Source organism: Podarcis erhardii (assembly GCF_964252035.2).
Source record: "Podarcis erhardii genome assembly, chromosome: 17".
NCBI lineage: Eukaryota > Metazoa > Chordata > Lepidosauria > Squamata > Lacertidae > Podarcis > Podarcis erhardii.
This window is the reverse complement of record NC_138515.1, coordinates 3,863,184-3,883,277: the sequence shown is the minus strand read 5'-3', so window position 1 is coordinate 3,883,277 and position 20,094 is coordinate 3,863,184. Positions and strand designations below refer to the sequence as shown.

General features: G+C 43.4%; 1 protein-coding gene across 2 annotated transcripts in view; it reads left to right on the top strand.

The window, feature by feature from the left end:
• HUWE1 (HECT, UBA and WWE domain containing E3 ubiquitin protein ligase 1) overlaps positions 1–20,094 on the top strand; it is a 96,760-nt gene that overhangs the window by 36,932 nt on the left and 39,734 nt on the right. Inside the window, exons 19-29 of one of the 2 annotated variants that reach the window (XM_081845860.1) lie at positions 247–327; positions 544–650; positions 2,050–2,227; positions 4,269–4,360; positions 4,563–4,774; positions 9,768–9,825; positions 10,840–11,016; positions 14,625–14,870; positions 14,980–15,113; positions 15,816–15,916; positions 17,319–17,513. In XM_081845860.1, the coding sequence (XP_081701986.1) occupies positions 247–327; positions 544–650; positions 2,050–2,227; positions 4,269–4,360; positions 4,563–4,774; positions 9,768–9,825; positions 10,840–11,016; positions 14,625–14,870; positions 14,980–15,113; positions 15,816–15,916; positions 17,319–17,513 (1,581 nt within the window). Of the gene's footprint in view, positions 1–246; positions 328–543; positions 651–2,049; positions 2,228–4,268; positions 4,361–4,562; positions 4,775–9,767; positions 9,826–10,839; positions 11,053–14,624; positions 14,871–14,979; positions 15,114–15,815; positions 15,917–17,318; positions 17,514–20,094 lie in introns of both variants that reach the window. The other variant, XM_081845859.1, reaches the window with a different exon arrangement.

Below are 20,094 nucleotides of genomic sequence, written 5' to 3'. Positions count from 1 at the left end.
AATAATATTTCTGGTGGTTTGGGGGTAGGGATTTAATTGCCCTATGAAGCTCCTTGTCCTTTACCATTACTAGTAAAACCAGAATAAATTGTACAGAGTGACAGAATATTTTGTACATTTTTGCATATTATAAAGGTGATAAAGTAAAACTTATTGGTGCAGCATTTTTAGTGGAAACTTTACTGAAAGTGCTTTATGTAATTACCGCATTATCTGTGCCTTATTCATTATGTCTCCTCCTTGCAGTGATGGATGGCTCTCTGCCTACCTCTCTGAAGCACATCATCAGCAATGCAGAATACTATGGGCCATCACTCTTCTTGCTTGGTAAGTGTGTCTTTCATTCATAATAAATAATACGTTTCTTAGCTGGTTTCCCTGGACCACATCCCTCTTGATTTGTTTCCCAGGAGTGACAGCATACTCTGGGAATGGGCCATTGTAATGGGAGGTGTCATCTCTCAGCCTAGCTGCGAAGTTGTCCTGCCTAGGAAGACCTGTACTGGTCAGTGACGCACCTCATTCTCTCTTCTCTCCTGACAGCCACTGAGGTGGTAACGGTCTTTGTATTCCAAGAGCCTTCGCTGCTATCCTCACTACAGGACAATGGCCTAACAGATGTCATGCTGCATGCTCTCCTTATAAAAGATGTGAGTTTTATTATTTTTGCTATCTGTGTTCCTATAAAAGCCTCACGTTGTTGTTTTTTTAAATCTGGGAGCTGAAAGAGTCTTAGTAATTTTTACACTTCCCATTTTGCATTCCAAAGGGACGCGGGTGGCGCTGTGGGTAAAACCTCAGTGCCTAGGGCTTGCCGATCGTATGGTCGGCGGTTCGAATCCCCGCGGCGGGGTGAGCTCCCGTCTTTCGGTCCCAGCTCCTGCCCACCTAGCAGTTCGAAAGCACCCCTAAGTGCAAGTAGATAAATAGGTACCGCTTTATAGTGGGAAGGTAAACGGTGTTTCCGTGTGCTGCGCTGGTGCTGGCTCGCCAGAGCAGCTTTGTCACGCTGGCCATGTGACCCGGAAGTGTCTTCGGACAGCGCTGGCCCCCGGCCTCTTAAGTGAGATGGGCGCACAACCCTAGAGTCGGACACGACTGGCCCGTACGGGCAGGGGTACCTTTACCTTTACTGTATTTTGCATTCCAGCAGTTGCTAATTTCTGGCACTGCAATCTTAATTCATTTTGTAAATGAATATACTTGATAAAAGCATTTCATATAGTTCATGTTACGTGTACTGTGCTGGCCCATTTAGGGGTTCATTGCACAGTTGGAATTGCACTTGTGCTACTTTTTCGACATATCTCCTCAGCTACTCTTTTATTCTGCTCAAATGGAGGATTAATGTGGAAATACGTGGATTTACTTCCATTTTGTCTTTCCACTTTATTTCCACTCCTGCTCAGTAAGTTCACTCCACCATTTCTTTCCAATTTCCACCTTTGAATCTCTGCTTTCCTGTTTATATTGTTTTCTCTCAACGTAGTCCCTTGAAGCTACATTTTTTCTCTCAAGTCATTCAACTCAGTTAAGAGAGTTCTCTGGCTCCTATACATAAGAATGGGTTCCCCATTCCACATAAAAATTCCTCTTTTCCCACATTGCTTTTATGCCATATCTCACTGCATTTTGTAATGTTAGGCCAAAGGTGAGCAGAAGGTTGGTCAGGATCTGGTGGCAGATTTGTGTGATAGGAAGCAGATTGGAAAAAGGTTCTGACTCCCAGTTCATTAAGAATAACAACAACAAATTCTTTTTTCCATGTAAATCAGGTACTGGGGGGAAATTCCTAGGCTCAGAATGTGCTTGGAGGCAAACTTCTTTTCAGAATTTCAAGATCTTCCATGGAGTAGCCAGGTGCAAAGGACATGTAGCTAGAATTAAAAAAGCAAAGAAGATCTGACAAGCCTGAAGTCTAACCATTCTTGTGTTAGGTTGTTAGGCCTCATTTGCATCAAATAAACGTTTATAAAGAAATGTTACTTTTATAGCTCAAGTGCAACTTTGTGACCCTTTTGGCATTGCGGTGCACATCTCTCCTGACAGGTCCCAGCCACACGGGAAGTTCTGGGCTCCCTTCCTAATGTCTTCAGTGCCCTGTGCCTGAATGCCCGGGGCCTCCAATCCTTCGTTCAGTGTCAGCCTTTTGAACGCCTCTTCAAAGTGTTGCTCTCACCAGACTACCTCCCAGCAATGAGGAGGCGTCGCAGTTCAGACCCACTTGGTGAGTATCTTCTGGGGTCCATGTGTGTTGGGCATTTCTCCCTACTTGTCACCATCCTGTGGTCCAGACATTAGATAGCCATCTTCATATATATTAAGGGCTGTCACATGGAAGAGGGAAAAGTTTGTTTTATCCTGCTCCCTGGAGACAACTGGAGGGGTTCCCCCCCCCTTTTAACTTTTGGAAATCATTTTGAATTTGACTATTATCCAGTCTAATTAACAAAGTAATCCTAGTGTTTTATGGCTCATATATAGGCTCTGTTCCTAGGTGAAATTCTTATAAAGTGGACTGTTAACAACCTGTGATGAAGAATTCCCCATTTCCCTTTTGAAAACAAGCTTCTATTTTTTACCATTTCTAATAATTAAGTTGAATGGAAGTGCAGTTTTTCTGCCTCAGAATCCTACTTTCCTGATGACTTAATACAGCACCCAATGTGGTGCTGCTTGTGGTGTTTTAACACGTGAATGTGCAGCTTTCCACCTGGCATCTTTGTCTTCGCAGTGGGTGATCTTGTAATCACAACCAGAAATTGTACTAGCAGTAAACAAAATGAGCTGGCTATGAATCTGAAAGGTTTCGTTCCATCATTGATGGTGCCTTAGAAATGTAACTTATTTGGCATACTTTTATCAGTTACAGCAAGAGTTGCCAATCATCATCATTATTATTATTATTATTTGGAATAAAATTTTATTAGTTTTCAATTACAGTCCAATAATAGCCTCATTATAGCAATACCAATTTATAATACAAGTATTAATACCAATCATTCAAGTACTGAATTATATAATTTAGTTAAAGTGGCCCCCTGCATGCTTGATTTGATGATTTGATAATTTTCTTTATTTCTGCATTCCAAAATCTTACTAGTGTCAATTGCATTCTGGTTATAATAATAATCCCTTATACAACATCTGTAGTATTAATAACTCTAATTGTGTTGACACATTAAATGATTTATAAAATTTCAAGTGACGATCGCCAACCATATCCTTGTTCTTGTGTGTGGCAGTGTTCAGAATGGAGGGAAGGATGGGTGTCCAGTGCTGGCATCCAGTGAAATATGGGCATTTTTAAGGAATGTGCTCTGTGTAGAAGAGGCTGAGCATGTATAAACAGAAAGTGAACAGAAGGAACATATGCTACTTGGGCTGCTGTGGTTGCGTAGAAAAATAGATTCTTTTGACCTGTGGGGACCCATACCTGATTCTTAAAAAGAAATGCAACCCCACTCAATCTTGAATTAGTAGCATACCCAGCCAACAGTGCTTCCATCTTGTTTGGGCAACTTGTTTACTCACATCCAGTTCATCACAGACCTTAGCAGTTCAGAACCTTAGTTAACTCATTGAAAGCAGATGAAAAGGAGAGATAGCATTGAGTGTCCAAAATCTTCAGCCAAAATCTCCAGACAGTTTTGTGTAGATTGAACCTTGTGGCATTCTGCGTGTGAAAGGCCTTTGGATGGAACAATAACTCCAGCTGCCACCTTTGTAGACACACCTTGCAAGAAAGAGAGACCACAGCATGGCCTCTCTCTGCCCTAAACACAAGAGGCAATCCAGAAGAATATCAGGGGATTTTGGAGAATAAACAAGATCCTATTCTCACTTTCCATCTCCTATCTATGCGCACCCACAGTTTATAATAAAGACATTCGTGCCTGAAGATTAAACACCATACCTAGAAGTTGGTATTCTTGAAAATATCATGCTAACTTTTTATGAAAGCAAGTTCCTGGCTTATGGATTTGGAGATTAATAGGTGGAAAACTCACACAGTGTCTGCAAGAGAGTCATACCTAGAAATTAGCTGTTACTCCCATCTGGCCTTCTGTTATTTTCCCTTATACCTTGTTTCCCTTTCATGCAACACTGAACCTTTTTTTTTTTACGTTTCATTAGAATATTGAGTTATGTAGATTAAGAGGACAAAAATAAATTGTTACTTACTTGACTGGGCTGGTTTATGCCAAGTACCACAGTCCTTTATAGCTTAAATCTAATTTGCTCCCCTTTCCCGGTGTTCATTCTAGGGGACACTGCTTCCAATCTTGGAAGTGCTGTGGATGAGCTCATGAGGCACCAGCCCACACTCAAGACAGATGCTACTACAGCCATAATTAAGGTAGGAAGCAGAACAGAATGGTCCCTGTGCTGTTTGTCTCTCTATCTTGCCAGCCTCCCAAGTTGTGCACCTAGATGTTGTCTATTTTACACTGTTTTTTGCTGAATGCAGTCTTATTTGGAGAATAACATCCCAGACTGGTATTCTGGAAGTCCTAACCAGAACTTGTTCCATGCCAACATGCTTGTTCACTGTTCTGCAGTTACTAGAAGAAATCTGCAATCTGGGCCGAGACCCTAAATACATCTGCCAGAAGCCCTCCATTCAAAAGGCTGATGGAACAGCCACTGCTCCGCCACCTCGCTCAACTCATGCAGCAGAGGAGGCCTCCAGTGAGGATGAAGAAGAAGAAGAGGTGCAAGCTATGCAGAGTTTCAATGCCACGCAGCAGAGTGAGGCAGAATCCAGTCAGCAGTGAGTAGCTGAGGCTAAGAATAACATACAGCAATCCTGTGAATGGTGGCTTGCTGCAAAGTCTAGCCTGCACTTGCTTTCTGATCAGTTTTTAAAGCTGCTTGAAAACAACCTGTATTTGAGGGCAGGGTGGATGGGGGGCTTGGCAAAACAACTGGGCTGTCCTTCATGTTTAGGAAGAGCATGGTGATGGTTCAGAGAACCCATGAAGTTAATTCCATGAATCCAGTGAGGTCTTGTTTTTCTTCAGTGGTAATCCAACATGCCACATGGCAATTAGTTTTGAAACGGAGAGTTTCAGAGCAGCTGGTGCCGGCACAGGGTGTGTTGGGACGGGTAAGCTATACAAAAGTTATACAAAAGTTACATCCCACTGGATTAGCAGAGGCTCTCTGAGTAAGCCTAAGCAACTCTCTGGATCCTGGTCAACGTGCTTCACATAACTGTCAAGGTTGCTGCGTATAGCAGAAAATGTACTTGGGCAGCTGTTACCCATGTTGACTGGCAAGTACATTGTACACAGCAGAAAATGCATTTACATAGCTCTTCGTGTGTTAGCAAAGCATTCATTTTCCTGTGTGCTAATATCACTAGTAAAGGTAAAGGGACCCCTGACCATTAGGTCCAGTCGTGACCGACTCTGGGGTTGCGGTGCTCATCTCGCTTTACTGGCCGAGGGAGCCGGCGTACAGCTTCCAGGTCATGTGGCCAGCATGACTAAGCTGCTTCTGGCGAACCAGAGCAGCGCATGGAAACACAGTTTACCTTCCCACTGGAATGGTACCTATTTATCTACTTGCACTTTGACGTGCTTTCAAACTGCTAGGTTGGCAGGAGCAGGGACCGAGCAACGGGAGCTCACCCCGTCGCGGGGATTCGAACCGCCAACCTTCTGATCGGCAAGTCGTAGGCTCTGTGGTTTACAGTGCCAATTTGAGGCAACTGTTGAGCTCGTTTATTGAAGTGTACTGTTGCAAAAAAGAAAAAAGCCCTTCATAAGAGTAAAGTTTGATTCCTTTGAGCATTTTTGGTAGAGACTGTTTGAGAAATGGTGTATTTGAGTGTATGTTGTTTTGTTGTTCATGCCTGCCTTGTGGTTTTGAATCAAGACAGGATAAGACCATGGTCATTTTGCTGTTTAGCATTATTGTGATATTGACCCTTCAATACAAGGTTGCTGACATTTAATACCTGCTTGGTATTGAAGCAGGCCACAGATTCACAAATAACTCCTTAGATTCATGGTTTGCATTTGTTTATTTGGTAGGTTTACAGTGCCACACAATGAACAGAGTATCTAGGCAGTGAACATAATACAGTCAGTGAATGGTAGAGTGGGCTCTGTTGGGTTTATAGCCCTGAGATGTAATTGAAGTGATATATTATACCAGGGGTCAGCAACCTTTTTCAGCCGTGGGCTGGTTCACCGTCCCTCAGACCATGTGGTGTGCCGGACTATATTTTGAAGGAAAAAAATGAACGAATTCCTATGCTCCGCAAATAACCCAGAGATGCATTTTAAATAAAAGGACACATTCTACTCATGTAAAAACACGCTGACTCCTGGACTGTCCGCTGGCCAGATTGAGAAGACCTTAGGTTGCCTTAGGTTGCCTACCCCTGTATTATACAAAGCACAATTCTAAGAAAAGAGGGTGGGTGAAGCTGTTATAAAGATCACTTGGACCACAGCAGAACCCAGAGCTAGGTTTCAGTCAAAGTGGTCCTGTTAGCTTTTCTTTCTTGTTTCTGCAAGCTGATTCTTCACTTACCTATTTCCTGCCTTGCATACATTTTACTCGGAAGTAAGAACTACTAGCTTTCAGTGGAATTCACTTGCAAGTGAAAGTGGGTGGGAATATTTAATTTCCTCCTCTCAGTTCCATTCTGTGCTGTGCATGTGTAATCTTCCTGCTCATTATTCTATTGGCTTGTGACTAGGAGAAATTGGCTTTTGTGAGCTTATGGGTAGGGTTGGCATGCCAGTCAGTTGACAGATCAGACATTATAAATTTGCTATCTTGTTATCATTTGACCATAATCACATACCTCATGAAGCCACAGTGTTTGAACTTACTTGCTGCCTAATTAGCACAACTGCATTTAAAACCTACTTTTTAGTTGGTTGCTGCTGCTATACTTTATTTGGGATTTTATTTCATTATGTAGCCATGGACTGACCCCCGTGTTTGGGATAAAAGCTAGAGAACAGTTCAATGAATTCACATTTCAAATGATTAAAAGTTATAATTCACTGCAGTTCTTTTTGTTTTAAATATGGTAGTAACTTTATGATTTCATTAACAGATTATTTTGTTTTTGTAATTAGTATAAATATCAAACATGTTTATCTTTCTGTTTTTGTTCTAATTAAAGTTAATTCTTTCAATGTTAACCACTATTTGGTCAGTTGACCAAATCTTTTTTTGATTGGTCAGATGACCAAACTTAGCTGCAAGTGCTTTCTTAAAAATGCATCAACACAGAGTATTCATTGCTTTGGAGAAACTCCCAAATTATAACTTACCAGGAACCACAACTTGGCTGGATCTTTTCAAACCTTGATAAACCTGCTTATTCCCACCACTGGGCTTTCAGATTGTCCATGTTCTCATGTAAGACTAAAACATGACAGGAAGGAGCTGCTGTGAGCCTTGGGCTTGTTTTTCTTCCTCTCACCTCAGAGGACACCTACAGGGTTTAGTTTCACTTCCACAAAACCTGACTTATTACATATAAATCAGAGATTGTGATTTTTAAAAACCTGTTCTGTGTAAACCAGCCAACTTCAAACCATGGACTGTGAAACTGTCTTATTTAACTAGCCCAGGGGGTGGGAAACCTGTGGCCCTCCAGATGTTATTGGACTCCGTCAACCTCAGGTAGCATGGCCCAGTGGTTGGGTACGATGGGGTGTGCAGCAGCCTGTAGAGAGCCACAGGTTCCTCATTCCTGTTTTACACCATGATACCTGGTTCATAGGACATGATAAGCCAGGTTTTGTGGAAAGTGAAACTAAATTCTCCCAGCCATGTGGTAGGTGGTGTGTGAACTGTGTTTCCCCTCATAAGTGTGGTAGAACCCTAGAAACAAAATGTTTCCAGGTAGCTTCTGTTTTTACTAGAGTTTTATGTTTGATTGTTTTACCGAGAAGAGACTTGGGCTGTGGTCTTTTGCAGACTTGCAAGGGAGTGAGAACAATTTTATTCAGTAGAACATACTCTATAAGTAAACATTCATAGGATCAGGCTGCTTTCTTTAGCTCTGCCTCATGATTTTGTAGATGCTGAGGAATAATTTTTATCACTAAAATGTGTTTCTGGTGTCTAGAATTCTGTACTTAATGTGTTTTGTTGTGAGTATGACATAGATTGAGGAAAGTCTGTAGCTGAGCTCGTGAAATCTAGTCTGCTGACTGTTTACAGGTAGAATGCTGAGATCTTGGCAAAACCAGTTATAGAGAAGGTCCCTGAGCCAATACATATTTCATCGAACTGGTTTTGAGCAATGATTGCATTAGTTCTTGGGACAAGGAGCCCCCTATTGCACTAGCAAAGGGCAGGATTACATTTGGGGTGGATGGAGGGTCGCCTTGAGCATTTTTGGCATTGTTTTGCTTGCTCCCTGGCACCCTGATCCCAGCTGCGCTGAAGGCCTTACTCAGAGACTCTCTTGGCTCTGCAATACTTTGGCAAGCTCTGCAGCAGCTTCTGAGTGCCTGCCAGCTGTTTCTTTGTAAACTTCTGAACTCTGAAGTTTCCTGTCTATGGGGTTTCTTAACCCCATAAACTCCTGGCTATGTGGTACTTTGTATGTGTGCCATTTGCTGGGTAATGCCGCGGGGGAAATGAGAGAGGAGTAGTTGCTGTCCTGCATTGAGAGCCTGCTGGCCCCGAGATGGCATGATGCTTTGCAGAGTGGGTGGGTGGAGGAAGAATGTTTGGGCGCTGGGAAAAAGTTTGCCCTGGCAGTTCTGGTTTATAGGGAGTTTTCTGGCTTAAGGAGCTCTGGATCCACTTGTTTGCTGGCTTGAGGATCCTTGTTTAGAGTAGACTGTTTTGAATTAAGCATTTGTTTCTTTGTATTGCCTTAGTTGAGAACAGACCTGTGTGCGTGGCGGTTTAGAAACAGTTAAACTTCCTTCTAGTTTCAGGGAGGCAGCCATGTTTCTTCTGGCCAAACTTGCAGGGCCGGATTTCCTTTTGGCTTGCTTGCTGCCATGTGGCAGGTGCCTGGTGCAGACTGGAGAGGTCCCAGTATCCTCCACTTTTCTTCCCCCCGCCCATCCACCCCAAGCATTTTGCCTGGCCCCTCCTTGCCTGTGTCGGACTTCGCTTTCTTCTCTTCCTTCTCCGACCAAAACTTGCACCGAGCATGCTCTTTACGTCACTGCCCAACTGTTCCCTCCCCTCCTTCTCCTCCTCCCCAGCTCCATTTTGCTGCAGAACTCCATGGCGCCTGGCAGTCGACCATTCATGGCCTCTGCCACATTCCCATCTTTAATCCAATTTGAGGCCAGCAGCCAAGATGGGCAGCACAGTTATCCCTCTCCTTTTGCCTTTTTCTGGTGTCTCCTCAATGCTGGTATCTTTTGTCACCATGATGCATTCTGGACTGCTTCAGGCGCGGTTTTGCCGCAGTCCTGGCGCAGGGCTGCCCTCTGGAATTTTTGTTGTTGTTGGAAGAGAACGATGGTACTTCTATTCTCCCAGTTTATCTTTTTGGGAAACCTTAATAGGAGACAGCTTTGCATAAAACCTGGAATGTGGGAGCTGGATATTGCGTGTCTAGGACTAAGAAAGGTGAGCAAAGATTTTTATAGTGTCTTTCGTGCGGTTGCCCTCTGATAAATTTGATTGGGAGCTGGGGGAGAATACTGTAAGGTGACTGCAAGCTGAGCAGCTAGCTCACATATCTACAACCCAAAATCGAGTGTCTGGAGGCCTGTATTGAACAATATGGTTGCAGTAATGAGCCTTTTCCCCCCCTCTAGGGTGGTCGGGACAGAAGAACGGATACCAATCCCACTCATGGACTACATCCTTAATGTGGTAAGTTCTCTGTTAGTGCGTGGTCCTTGAGGGATACCTTGGCAGGATCGGCTTCAGTGTGTCTAGGGCAGGGGTCAGCAAGGTTTAACTTGCCTGGGCCAGATTGGTCCTGCGGAGATCCCTCTGGGGGCTGGATGGCGCGCCTGTGTGAGCATGCGCCCCCATGATTTTCGGCATCTGCACAGACGCGGTATTTGGTGTCTGCGCATGTGCAGACACAGTATTTGGCGGCACGGAAGCAAGTCCCCGCGCTGCGCCAATTTAGCGCAGCACATGAGCGGGCAGCTAAGTTTGGCGGCAACTCATAGGCCGGTCAAACGACCTCCGCGGGCCACTTCCAGCCCATGGGCCTTAAGTTGCTGACCCCTGGTCTAGGGAGATATTCAGGCATCCCTAGCTCTTTCGGCTGACACCTTTTTTGTCTCCAGCCTCACATGCCATGTTGTTAGAATGAATTTGTATGGCTCTTGTAGCCACAGTCTTGTCACTCAGTAATGCTTCCTGAACTTGCTTGGTGTTGGTCTTGTTTAAAGACACAAATACATGTTCAAATAGCAATATTTTATCATTTTTCCCAGCTATAGAATTATTTTAAGAGGTAGGAGTTTGAGTGTGTAATATTCACTTTCTTAACACATCAGTTAAATAAAAAAAATACTGCAGGTTTGCTGATTATCTGCAGAGAGTGTGTGTGTCCTTTTAATTAAACCTGGAATGTCAAAGTAAACTTTGCTTTACTGATTCCTTTTTTTGGAGCAGCTAGCCTTGGAACCCATCTATCACAGGGTTGTGAGGATATTGGACCAAGAAAACACTCCTTCTTTGGCTTTACTGTAGTTGCCTCTTGAAAGATGGATGAATTTGGATTTAGAGAGTGTAGAGAAACTATGGAGTTGAGAGCTCTCCATGCTTCACTCTCCATTTGGGCTTGGTCTGGGTGTAGGCTACCCAACCTTTTGTTTTTGTATGAAGTGTTGATTATTTTCTTCCCTACCCTCCTTTTCTGTCTCCCAGATGAAATTTGTGGAGTCCATCCTCAGCAACAATACAACAGATGACCATTGTCAGGAGTTTGTGAATCAGAAGGGCCTGCTGCCCCTAGTCACCATCTTGGGCCTGCCCAACCTGCCTATAGACTTCCCCACCTCAGCAGCCTGCCAAGCTGTGGCTGGAGTCTGCAAATCCATATTGGTAAGGAGGAGAATACAACATTTCCCTTTCCAGAAGGTAATTATCACTGCCATCAAGTTGGAAGTACACACAAGCTTCTGGAAATCCTACTCTTTAACTCCTACTCCTACCCCAAAATGCATCTGCTAGACATTCCTGTTGACTGTGTCATTACAGCTAACAGGTCTTATTTTTGAAGGGCTAAGAAGCCCTTTAATTGGAGATAGCTTTTTGAGAAATGTAGCTTGGCAGAGGACCTCTGCACCTCTCCCAGCATTCGTTGTGGTCATGTGCATAATTTTAGTGTATTGCCAGAGAAGGGCCAGTGTCTCAAGACTTTGTCACCTGGATGGAGTTGTAGAACTATATTTAAGAAATCCAAAGTAAAAATGTAAGCAGGAATAAATTATATCTATAGAACAGGCATACTTTCACAGTTCATGTTGGGACTATCACTCTATAGCATGATTTCCACTTGCTGCTATTTTGTGGGAGCATGGGAAACCTGTAGAATACAGCTGAAGAATTCTGTTTCCTAAGAATCTCAGCTTTTTATTTGATTTCACTGACTGGGGTGGAGTTGGGAGAGCAGCAACAATTTTATTGTTTAAAGAAACGTTTTGAGGGTAAAACCTCAAATCAGAAGGGCTAGGTTAACGTTTCTGGGGAACAGAGCTTTAACATTCTGTTTTAGCTCTTGGCTATTCCATATGATTTTCAGAAGCAGAATAATTTATGCTTCAACAGTTTAAACTGCATGATTATGCAAAACAAACCCTGCTGATTTGCTTGGGTTCCAGAATTTACACCAATTGCAAAGTTCAGCTTTTGGGGTTGTGGAACTTGGGCTATGTTGTTACAGAATGCTTAGTTTCTTTTTAGGACAGAGGCCACTCAGCCTTAACTGCTTTTTCTGATGAAACATTTTACTTCAGTTTAAAAGAGCAGGCTGTTCTCTGGAAGAAGCCGGGAATTAGTTGAAGCAATTAAAAGATGTCAGACAGTGACAGTGGTTCCATGTGGTGGCAGCTCCACATTTTGGCGTGTGCAGTAGTATTCATAAACTGGTCATCATGTGGATCTCAGTTGCATGAAGTCTCTGCCGGGGCTTAATTTGTGCCAGAGCTCACTAAGCTGCAGCCTCATTGTCTGTTGGTTTAGAGTTCATTTCCTTCAGACACTGCACACATCAAGAATGGCCCTAGTGGCCCTAGGTTAGAAATGTTTGGAAACAGACTTGAGGCATAGCATTTTTCCCTTAGAAATTAAGACTGGTCTTTTATGCTGCTCCTGCTCTGGTTAAGCTGATCAAGGAATAATAAATTTTAGGTGACCAGAACCACTACTTGATCAAAAGCAATTTTAGAGCCCTTTTGCTGTAATTGCTCCTCAGGCAAATCCGCTAATGTTGCATCACCACACGATATAGATGCAATGATCAAGGAAGTAAAAAATTAACAAAGCAGTTACTGTAGTTTTAGTAGCAGTGCCAAAAATCTTCTTAATCCTGAAAGCAATACAAACCAAAGCCAGTTTCTCTTAGATAAGCACTGTCAAATTGGTTCCATAGATAGACTTCTTGCTTTCAGCAAAATAACCAACAATTTTTCATTTTCCAGCTTTGCATATAGAAGCGTAAAATAACAAAAAGCATTGAGTGAGTGTTCTCGGCTGATGCTGATTAGCAAATGTACAGCTGCTAATTCAAGTTCATTCTTTTATAGTGTCTGTCCAGGTGACATAGTCTGTCTGTCAAGGTTTCCCCGTATAAACTCTGAGCAATGATGCAGGGCCACCACATATAAAAATTTAGTAGTAATATACACACTGCTGGCAAGACTCTGCCTATTCCCTCCCCTCAAACAATGCTTGGTGAGGGTTGCAGGGAAAGCAAACAACACCCTTACCATCCTATTTGTTTGCTATGATCTATTGCTTACAAGTCTTTGTAGTCTGAACCAGGTTGTGGCCTCCACTTCATTGAAACCCAGTTCTTCACTTTAACATTCAACATTTGCTTGCAGTGACTGTTGATACATTCATAAGTGTTGCTTGTCTCCAAAAGACCTGGCAAGTGACATGGTACTTGATTCCTGGATCTCAGGCCATATTAGAACATAAGAGGAATCCTTGTGGCCCAGAGTCCAGCACTCTGTTCTCACAGTGGCCAACCAGATGCCATCCAGTTTGGGTTAGTTTAGAGCATGTGTCAACTGCATGAAACCAAGGTGTATTATTGGATGTGTGCTGGAGAAAGGGGCTTTGTGCATTCATAGAAAAAAGACAAAGCTAAATCAATCAGTACTTTAAATGCTGACTGGTGAATAAGCTGTGGCAGCACCTTATACAGCCTTCTGGTGTTCAGCAATCCATGGTAGCGACACTTCCTTGAAGCTCTGGGTATAATGTCATGCTCGGCTTCTGGATGTTGGAAGGTATTTTTATGCAGAAGATATGCATTTATAATAGCGCTTACTGACATGCAGTTGTGTCGGGTCATTCTCAGCACTTGCTGTTTTGTTCTAAGAATAAATTCGTGTACCCATATCATTCCACATGCCCACAATCTCTCACCACCTTTGCTTCATTCAGTGTGCCAATATTACAGGCTTTCTTACCTTGCAACCTGTTTCTAGATCCATGATTAGCCCAATCATCACGTTCATTTCTCTTCAGGAAGGCCAGTTTAACTTTGACAGTTGAGGAGTCGTAATAATTAAACTTGCAAATCCACAGAGTTTACTTGGAGCAGTGAACTTTAGGGGTTTTGTTTTTCTCATTCAGTGTACCTGACTTGCTATAACTTTTTGTAGACACCTGAAGGCAGTTCCTGTTTGGGGAAGCTTTTAATGTTTGGTGTTTTGTTGTGCTCCTTTATATTTTGCTGGAAGCTGCCCAGAGTGGTTGGGGCAACCCAGTCAGATGGGCTAGGAACAAGAAATAAGTTATCGTTGTTGTTGTCATTGTTGTTATTATTATCTACATAGCACCACTTTTCTTACTAGGTCCACTTCTTCCAATCTAAGCAGTACCTAAACAGATCAAGGGACCAAAAAGGTCATGTATCAAGGATGCTGTTGTGGCATGAGTTTAAACATCTGTCCCATCAGGGATTAAACCACATAATTTAGATTACTGTGTTCTTTGCAGGAGCTCAACATCTCTATTAGTTTGAGTAGGCAGTGATCAATATGCTGTGATCTCTTGACTTGGGGAAACCACATCTGAACTGTAATATGATCAGCCACTGCTCTTCTAATTCTGTCATGGTAGCTTAGCGGGTGGGTTTGGAGTGCGAGTCTGCGCACTTGTTGCTTAGCCTTCTTGTGTGGGCTAGTGAGTAAGCTGGTGGTACTAGCTTGATTAGTGGGGAAACATTATCTATATTTAGCCTTAAGTCACTAAATGTTAACAATGTGGCCTTAGCAGCTGGAAAAGCTTCCAATATTTCCCTGAGAGAAAGTGATGGATACCTTCTGAGTGCTGCTGGGTATTCAGTAATCCACAGGCCACTACTGTAAAATGAACATCCTGAACCAGAGATTGGTATAGTGGGTGGTTTTGAGGCAGAGATCTGCACTTACTGAGCCTTGTTTAATGGATGTCACTATTTATCTTTTCTACCTTAGACGCTATCTCATGAACCGAAGGTCCTGCAGGAAGGCCTGCTCCAGCTGGACTCCATCCTGTCTTCCCTGGAGCCTCTACACCGGCCCATTGAGGCGCCTGGTGGCTCGGTCCTGCTGCGGGAGTTGGCATGTGCTGGCAATGTGGCTGATGCCACACTCTCAGCCCAGGCCACACCCTTACTTCATGCCCTGACAGCTGCCCATGCTTACATCATGATGTTCGTACATACATGCCGGGTAGGACAGGTAAGAGCAACCCCCACACCTTGTTAATGACCCATCTGGTCTGGCTACTGCTTTCTGTCAGCAGAATGTAGTCCGGGCACTTAGCAGCGTGTAATCTCTTCTATTACAGAGTGAGATCAGAGCCATCTCAGTAAACCAGTGGGGTTCCCAGTTGGGCCTGAGTGTGCTGAGCAAGTTGAGCCAACTCTACTGTTCCCTGGTATGGGAAAGCACGGTTCTGCTGTCACTATGTACACCAAACAGGTATGGAGCATTTGGTGGTTGAGAGGCTTAGGCTTGGCAGTGGTGGACAGTTTTATCATTTACTCCCAGAATTTGAAATCAGTAGCAGCCAGGTTAATGTCTTCCAAGAAGTCATTTGGCAGACAAGAATTCTGAGGGCTGAAGAGAGCCAAATGTCTTAGACTTGTTCAAATGCACGTCCTCCTTGGGTCCCTTAAGGAGTTTATGTGTAACATAATATGGTAAAGTAGAAGCCATTAGTACATACTCCCTTGGCAAGCAAAGGCTACATACAAGGAGCTTTCTCTTGTCCATCATACCTAGAGTCAGTTTCTTGGGGAAAACTCATCTGTAGATTAAGTGAACTGTGACCCAGATTCCATTTAGCAGCTTTGGAGCACACTCAGCAATTTCAGTTCTTATTTAGCCAGACTTGTTCAATCATTCTAAAAGCTGATGTGGCTAAAATGATCAAAAGCATGGGAGGAAAAAGCAAGAGTCCAGATGGAAATGTGGAGAGGGCTTCATCTAGCCCAAGGAGCATAAAGAGCTCAGCACTGACTAGGGAGATGTCTGTGATCCTTCATTTCTGTGCCCCATGCTTGAAGGGTAGTGCACCCCCTTGCTCCATATTGCTAAATGTTTTTCTACGGTGCTGTAGGCTAACGTGCCCTGCCAGATGAGTGCCACCTGTAGCTGTGTCTTACCTTTCCATGCTTGCAGTTTGCCTTCAGGTTGTGAATTTGGCCAAGCTGATATGCAGAAGCTGGTGCCGAAGGAAGAGAAAGCAGCCCCCAATTCCACCCAGGGAGCCAAAAAAGCAGGTACGAGTGGGAAGCAGGATCCTTATCCTGGACATATTGAATACTGTGGCATCTCTAGAGGAACTTTGATTTCATGGTACCTATGCAGTGCAACATGAGCATGGTTGTAGAAGATACGTTTTGTAGTTCAGTCGCTATATATACTACATGTCAAAATATAAACACCCTCTAAGGCATACTCTGTGTGGTCATAAAACGCCGATTACATTTTACACATTATTCAGGGCTACAAAACAGATGTCTTTAGCAGGGTGAGCAAAATTGACCTAATGTATGCTGTAGCATCAGCACAGTACTAATATTTCTGTGGTTTCAAATTTCACTGTCTGAGCTGCAGTCAAAACTTTGGTGTATCTATCAATTCAGATTGCCCTGAAGGTTTTTGGTGGAAAACTAAAAGTTTTAATGTGTGATATTTTAATGTATTTTTAATCTTTGTTGGAAGCCGCCCAGAGTGGCTGGGGTACAAATAATAAATTATTATTATTATTAAAAGCCCCCTGGTGCCACCTGAATTAGTACATTGTGTATGGTGTGTGTGTGTGTGTGTGTGTGTAAAAATAAATAATAAAACTAGTGTGGCCCCTGGGGGAGTATGACCCTAGCAACCCATTTAAGTTTGACACCCCTGCCCTTCCATGTGCCCTTTGTTGTCCAGTCCAGTTCCTGATTCTCTTGGCTCTAAACTACTTCACTTGAAATGACCATGTTGTAAGATGCAGACCTTTTTGAACCAGTGGCCACATTTGGAATTTTGAGGATGCTGTGGATGCCAGTCACAAGATTGTTGCTGTGGGTGTACAGTTTAGCACATCTGGGCAAACAGGAGGGAAATATATAAATAAAAAAGACAGACCATAGAATAATGTGAGCATGCCCCTCCCCAGTCAGTGGGGGGGCGGGAAGGCATCTAGATCCATCATTGATGTGCTCGGTCACAGAAGCTCTTCGCATCTTTCCTCTGGTATCCAGTGACATGTACATGCTTAAGGTGGCATGTTCAGTGTTGAAGAGGCTGAACCAGTCAGGGCAAACAGGCGCGCATAAGGAAGAGCAAGCCATGTCTCATGCATCATGAATATTTAAGGATTATTTACTGAGACCTTTTGTGGTGCCATAGGAGGTACCAGTGAACACACTGGCATCTGCTGGCTCCATGTTGGAGGCCCCAATGTAAAAAAATAAATAAATCCCTTTCCAAACCCCTAGACTCAACTGATAGAGCTACATTCTTCAGTGATTGCTTTACCCAGGACCTTTTGTCTGCACATTTGAATTTATGGACTCTCGGTACCTCCTAAGTAGAATTGTGGAAAATAGGCTGGCAAACCAGGTTTCCAAGTGATCTTGACTTAGAACTGGAAGAATACAAGACTAGTAATTTAACATATTCTTCTTGCAGATGGTGAATCGGAAGCAGTGGCAGCTGGGAGCATGGAAGCCTCTGCTCAAGGCCTGCTAGAAGGAATTGGCCTGGATGGTGACACACTGGCACCAATGGAAACAGATGAGCCCAGTTCCTCTGATCCCAAGGGGAAGTCAAAGATCACTCCAGCCATGGCAGCCAGGATCAAACAGATCAAGCCCCTCTTGTCAGGTGAGAGCAGGAGAATATTGGGGGTGGTTAAAAAAAGAGACAAGAGCTTAAGCAGAATATGCAGCTGGGGGTCAAAAATTATTTGTATGCTATTTTGCTCCTTGTTTTCCTTTTTATGCTGAAGTACAAAGAGAAGGCACTGGAATATGACATGTCCCTTCCTTTACTGAAGCTATAAGATGTGTTAGGTTTTGGGTACCCTTTTTAAGAAAGAAAGAATAAAGTATGTCTCTGGAGCTACAGAATTGATTTCATGCTCTCACTGTGGACACTGCTTCTTGGCCAGAGGAGCAAGAACAACTGTTGCAGACCTCAGAACATACTTAGGTGGCGGTGGAAGCTACAATGTACAAAACGATTCCTGCTGCTCCTCAGAGAAGGAAGAGAGGGGTGGCGGTGACGGGGGACAGAGGCAGCAGTGTGCAGAAGAATGACTCATGGCTTCAGTTGTCTCTACATGAGTGTAGTTGTCTCTATGGGAGACGAGAAATAAGAACTTGAGCTCTTAATGCAGGATGGCAAACATGACCTGACAGGCATTACTGAAACCTGGTGGGATGAGTCTCGTGACTGAAATGTAGAAATTGAGGGGTACAACCTGCTCAAAAGCAATAAATCAAACCAGAAGTGGGGAGAGGCAGTATTATATATGTAAGGGATGTGTACACTTGTGAAGAGATTCATGACTTGGAGCATGGAAGGCAGGTTGAGAGTACATGGGTAAAAATTGTAGGGGAGGAAAACAACAGTGACCTTACTATGGGTGCCTTCTATAGACCTCCAAGCCGGACTGAGGACTTGGATAATGCATTCCTCGAGCAGGTTACCAAACGTTCAAAAAGGAGAGGTACAGGGAACTTTGGAAGGAAGTGATCATGTCTTCTTGGCTTTTATTACACATATGCAAGGGAAAGCTGAGTGTAGTCAGACATGCACTCTGGACTTTAAGAAGGCTGATTTCAAAAAGCTTAAGGAACTACTGGGTGTAGTCCCATGGTCAGAAATACTCAAAGAGAAGGGAGTCCAAGTTGGATGGGAGTTTTTTAATATTGAAATATTGAAGGCACAAAAGCATACAATTCCGGCATGAAAGAAAAGTGGGAGGCACTTGAAGAAACCAGTGTGGCTGCATAAGGAGTTTACAGATGAGCTGAGATTTAAGAAGGAAATGCAAAAGGAATGGAAGAAAGGAGAAATCCCAAAGGAGGAGTATACACGAGTTGCTTGGAAGAGAGGTTAAAAATAATAATAAAAGGTTTCATTGGCTATGTTTGAAGCAAGAGGAAGAACAAGCAAGTAGTATGTCTCTTGCGTGGAGAAGATAGAGAAATGTTATTGGATGACAGAGAGAAGGTAGAACTGTTCAACACCTACTTTGCCTCTGCACCCAAAAGGAAAGTAGTGCCCAACCAGGGGATAACAGAAGAAACGATGCAAGGAGGGAGCTGAAGCTCAAGATAAGAAAAGAGGTAGTAAGGGAACACCTTGCTACCTTAAATGAATTCAGTTCTCCAGGGCCTGATAAGCTACGCCCATCTTGTTCCCCTCCAGCTGTTGCTGGACTCCAGCTGCCATCACCCCTGACTATTGACCATGCAAATGAGCTTGGAGGTGTACTCTCAGAGCTTTTGTCTATAATCTTTGAGAATTCGTGGACAACAGGTGAGGTCCCTGCAGGCTGGAGGCGGGCAAATGTTCCCATCTTCTAAAAGCAGAAAAAAGAATACCCAAGTAACTACCGACAAGTGAGCTTGACATTAGTAGCAGGAGAAGTGCTAGAACATATAATTAAATAGTTGGTCTGTGAGCACTTAGAAAAGGATGCTGTGGTTACTAAGACCCAGCATGGGTTTCTCAAAAACTAGTCCTGCCAGACGAATCTCATTTAGAGAGAGAGAGAGTGTGTATGTTATAAGGTTGGTGGATCAGGGGAATGCGCTGGACATAGTGTATCTTGATTTCAGTGAGGCTTTTGATGTCCCCCATGCTATTCTTGCAGAAAAGCTGGTGAAATGGGGGCTGGATGAGGTAACTCTTAGGTGGGTTTGTAGCTGGTAACAGCTCCTCACCATCCTGGAAAACAGTGGCGTGCCACAGGGTCCTTGGGCCTGTTGTTCAACATCTTTATAAACAACTTGGATGAAGGAATTGGGGGGCTGCTCATCCAATTTGCAGATGACACCAAATTGGGAAGGGTAGCTAATGCCTCAGAAGATAGAATCAGGATTCAAGATGATTAAGGGAAGTAATAATCCTGCTCAATTCTGGCTTGGTCAGACCACACCTGGAATGATGTGTCCAGTTCTGGGCATCAAAATTTAATAAGGATATTGACAAGTTGAAACATGTGCAGAGGAGGACAACCAAGAGATTATCAAGGGCCTGGAAACCAAGCCTTATGAGGAATGGTTGAGGAAGTTATGTATGTTTAGCTTAAAAAAGAGGAGATTGAGAGAAGATATGATAGCTATCTTCAAGTATCTAAAGGGCTGTCACATGAAAGATGGAGCAAGCTTGTTTTCTCCTGCTCTGGAGGGTGTGACCTAAACCAATGGCTCCAAGTTACAATAAATGAGATTCC